This window comes from Aptenodytes forsteri, unplaced genomic scaffold, assembly GCF_000699145.1.
Source record: "Aptenodytes forsteri isolate BGI_AS27 unplaced genomic scaffold, ASM69914v1 Scaffold647, whole genome shotgun sequence".
Taxonomy (NCBI): domain Eukaryota; kingdom Metazoa; phylum Chordata; class Aves; order Sphenisciformes; family Spheniscidae; genus Aptenodytes; species Aptenodytes forsteri.
The window spans coordinates 101,905-106,236 of record NW_008795889.1 but is presented as its reverse complement, the minus strand read 5'-3'; the positions used below and the strand labels follow the sequence as shown (position 1 = coordinate 106,236).

Here is a 4,332-nt window from a genome sequence, read left to right as displayed (position 1 = left end):
AAAAAAAAAAAAAAAAAAAAAGAAGGAAAAAAAAAAAGAAAAAAGCAGCAAGCAGGGGGAGGCTTTCCACCTCCAAAAAACCCAAACCAGGAGCCACAAGCTCACAGGGCAGATGCACTACCTGGGCGCCCCAGGGGCTGCGTTCGCCACTTACCTGCGCCGCGATGCCGCCGAGCCCGGCAAAGTCCCCCCCACTGCTGGCGTGCATACCCGTGGTCCAGGTGATGGACTCATAGTTGAAGATGGTGAAGGAGAGCTTGCCGTCCGTGATGAGGACGATCTGGAAAGTGTTTACCTGCAGCAAGGAGGGGGAGAAAGCAGTGAGTGGGCAGGCGAGCCAGCCAAAAACCGGTCAGAAAATAAAATGACGGAAAGAGCATTTAGCAAAGGGGTGTTTCTTTGAGCCCCAGTCCTCCTTTATTAGAAAAGGCAGTTGGGTTTAATTATTTTTAACCCTAAGGAGTTGTGATCCCCCCGCCCAGCACTCCAGCCAGCAGAACAGCTCACTTCTCCTGGGGGAACGGGAAAAATGGGGACAAATGTGGTTATCGGGCCTCTGGAAGAAAGGCACCAAACCCCGTCCAAGACCAGCTCCTCAGCACAGCCGCAGGCAGGCAGGCTAATGTTGCTCTGCTGCTGCCTGAGAAGGGGGATGCCAGTGATTTGCAGCCTCCACGTGGCACAAAAAGGAGGGTTTGGTTTTGCCAGTCCGGCGCTGCTCTGTCACAGCAAGACATGGCAACGGAGCCACTGGGGTTGGTTTAGCCCTGCTGACAGCTCCGTGCTGCACGTGGCAGGAGCACCACCACTGTGGAAGGCACCAAAGCTCCAGTGGAATGCTCCTTTTTAAAAAAACCTACCCCTAAACTAATGGCTGCTTTGCCCCAGCTACTCACTGGTGAAAACGAACTGCCCCCGAAGAAGGTCACTCGATACCAGGTGGCAATGAAGACCCACTGAGCGGAAAACCCCGGGAACTCGGGGAAATACTGCATGATGTCCCTGCTCGCTCTCTCCAAGATGGGCTGCTCAGTGCTCTCCCGGTAATACACATCACCCGCCCGCCGGTTATCCACGTCCGCCCAGAAAGCGGCCACCACGCGCCGGTCCTTGGAGATGGGGAAGGCCACCGGCGTGAACTGGGAGACCTCCTTCAGGAATGAGATGATCCCGTTGTTGTTCACCTGCAGAGAGGGAGGAAAAGAAACAGGCGGCCATGGTTGATTTCTGTGCCAGCAGGAATCCATGTTTTAGAGACACTTTCCATTTCACCTTTTTTTTTTTTTTTTTGGCCCCTCTTTCCACAAATATTGGAGCGCTTCCCCTTCCTGCCCTTGGAAGCAGAGACGTGCCCCGGTGCCTGCAGCCCCCCACCCTGGCCGCTCACTCGCTGGAGTGTGGCTGCGGGGAGGCAGCTGCCTGAACAAACCCAGCCCTGTTCTCTGCCATGGCCGGGCCAGGGGAAGGGGGAACAGCTGAGAAAACTGCGGCAGCCCTGGTGCTTTAAACAAACAGCGCCCAGTGCGCTTGGCCAGCTCGCGCCAGTGCTCTTGGTGGGGACGAGGGGCTGTTTTGCTCGCTCCCTGCTCTCTTACAGCAGACACGTAGCCTGCTGGGCTGGAGTCTAGGACTGGGCATCGCTGCCACCCTCCTGGCAGGGGGGTCATGCCTGAGCCAGGTGGCCACCGGCACAGGACAGGGGGAGACTTGCTGGGCAGCAATCCATCCACCGGCATGTACAGCACTCTGAGTGAGCTAACAAGTGGTTGAGCTAACAGGCTCATGGTCCCCAGGTGACCAAGTGCCACCATCCCATGCAAAGCCCCTGGTGCTGGCTGGGCCTCAGCAGGCTGCTCTTGTTAAAGCGGGGGATGCCAGACACCCGGGTTGAGATACTGCAAGCTCTGAGCCCTTCCCCAGCACTAATTAACTGGGTCAATTAGGGTCCTGGGATGCCCGGCCCAGGGGCGCATGGCGGAGGCAGCCCTCAGCTCAGGGAAGGAAGCTGGAGATAGTGGATGCTGCTGCCTGGAGTGCTGCCTCCTGGCTTGGGGATGCAGTGGGAGTGAGGAAGTGGAAGAAACCCCCTGCCTGCACTGCTGCCAGAGCAGGCAGCGACGTGGCAGGGATCAAAGGGAAACAGTCTCGCCCTCAGCCCCCAAATTCCCGGGAGGAGACCCTGCCAGCACCCTGCCACAGTGGCAACCCCAGCAGGGCGGGCAGCTCCCAGCCACTCCATTCCCCTGCCTGCAGTGATGCTGCCCACAAGCGACAGCAGGACAGGTAGGAGCACACAGTCCCCCAGCTAAGCTCCCCGGCATGCAATGCCAGCTCTGGCAGCACTGGCCTGGCAAGCCCCTGGGCTGCAGGGTGGGAAAGGGGGGGCACGGTGCAGGCAAGAGGCTCTCAAGTGGAGAGAGCAGCCCTGGCACGCAGCAGGCAGTGGTAGGCAGCGGTATCACGCTTGTGTGCTGACAAGTAGCTGGGATCCAGCATCCTGCCAGGAGCCATGCTGAAGCCAGCATGCCTGTGCCCCAGCTGCCCGCATGTCCACGCTGGGAGGGGAGGGGGCAGGCTGCGACAGCCATGTGCAGCCTCTGAGGAGGATCCCCAGCCCCTGAGGAGGGTCCCCAGGCCCTCCATGCAAACATGGGGCAGTCCTTGCTGTGACTAAAGGGAAGAGGATTCCTGTTTCCCAAAGCCTCCGTAACCCCGTGGTGTCTGCAGAGGAACATTCTTCCCCTGATTAAAGCAAGATGGGAGAGATCCAGAGCCAAGAAGGGCTTTTCTTGTTGTTGCTGGTTTTTGCAAAGGAGAAGGGGGTGGTTGGAGGCAGCCCACAAGGATGGAGATTTCCAGGTGAGCCCAGCCCTGTGGCAGCTCCCCCAGGACAGTGGCTCCCCGGGGAGAAGCCCCGTGGCAGGCGAGCTGGCCCTGCAGAGCCGGGGGTGGGGTGTCTCAATTCAGGGGAGGGGGATGCACCGCCCTCTGACCCCTGCAGCCCCTCCAAGACCCAGAGCTGTGCTGTGGATCCCATATGGGACAGCCATCATGTCACCTGGCTTCTTCCAGCCTCTTCTATCCTCCCACCATGGCTCAAGCCCCAAGCCCAGGTCAGGTCCCTCCCGCCCGATCGCAGGGCTGGTACTTTTATCAGGGGAAAAAAACCACACCAGCGATGACCAAGGACCTCCTGCACTTAGCCAAGGTGGCAGGACGGTACATGAGCCCAGCTCCAAGATAGCACCAAGGTGATGCTCAGCCCTCTCCTCCGCCAGCCGGGTCTGGATCATCGGTCAGCCCGGAGCAAACCAGGGAGAAGAGAAGGGACCAGGATGCCAGAGGATTCACTGCGCCAGGTGGGAGCCAGTGTGGGGAGCACAGACCCCGCCCCAGGACGCAGGGCAGACATTTGGAGCCAGCACCGCCCAAAACGCTCCAGGGATAACTGGGCATTCAGGGCTGCTCCTCTGCCTGATGGCCACAGCCGTGGAGGACACAACAGGCCAGGCGTGACTCAAGCTCTTTGGCCACAGTCCCCTTCAGGTGGCTTGGGGGCTGCAAGGGAGCACGTCAGAAGGGGTCCCAGCGGCCCGGCCACCCCAGCGGGTGCAGCGAGGAGAGGAGAGGGAGCGGGATGTGCCGAGTGGCCAGCCAAACCCACTGCAACACAACCCAAAGGGCAGTGTGTTTATTCTGCATCACACCCAGAGCCCTGCCGCCACCTCCTCCCCAGTGAGGGACACCATCCAGAGGCAGCCATCCAGGGGCCACGGCACGCCTGCTCCGAGCTCTCACCCACCAGCCATGCCCAGCTCCCCGCCACTGGGACCCCTGCAGCATGCCACTGCGGGGGCCAGTCCCACGAGGCATGGGTATTTCTGGCTCCAGCCAGGGCTAAGCCCGGGGCTGCCCACTGCAGGCGAGTGCTTCATCCAGCATCCCCAGCGTGGCGGGGCCAAGACCCTCACCTGGGCCAAGACCCTCATTGCGCCACCCGACGCAGCCCCAGCCCCCCTGAGCCGGGGGTCCGGCACGCTTCCCAAGCCTGGGGCCCTGCCAGATCTCCCCCCGCCGTCAGCACACCGTTATTCCTCTTATGCTCCGAGCTAAATGGGGACTGCCTGATGGCCCCCGTGGAAACCCAGATGCACTTGGATCCATCCGAGCAGGACAGGAATTTAAAAAAAATGAAATGAAATAAAATGGGAGGCCCCAGAGGAGGCCACCCCCGCTGCCCCCCGATACTCACATAGAGGCCGGTGTGCCCCGCGCCGAAGAAGGGGAAGGGAAAGGAGAGGGGCCGCAGCTCGGAGCCGCCGCCGGCCTCCG

General features: G+C 60.6%; 1 protein-coding gene across 1 annotated transcript in view; it reads right to left on the bottom strand.

The window, feature by feature from the left end:
- Window positions 1-4,332, bottom strand: part of SNED1 (sushi, nidogen and EGF like domains 1) — a 29,622-nt gene that overhangs the window by 17,731 nt on the left and 7,559 nt on the right. Inside the window, exons 2-4 of the mRNA XM_019473373.1 lie at window positions 4,253-4,327; window positions 897-1,184; window positions 155-295 (exon numbers count right to left, since the gene is read on the bottom strand). Coding sequence (XP_019328918.1) covers window positions 155-295; window positions 897-1,184; window positions 4,253-4,327 — 504 coding nt within the window. The remainder of the gene's footprint in view (window positions 1-154; window positions 296-896; window positions 1,185-4,252; window positions 4,328-4,332) is intronic.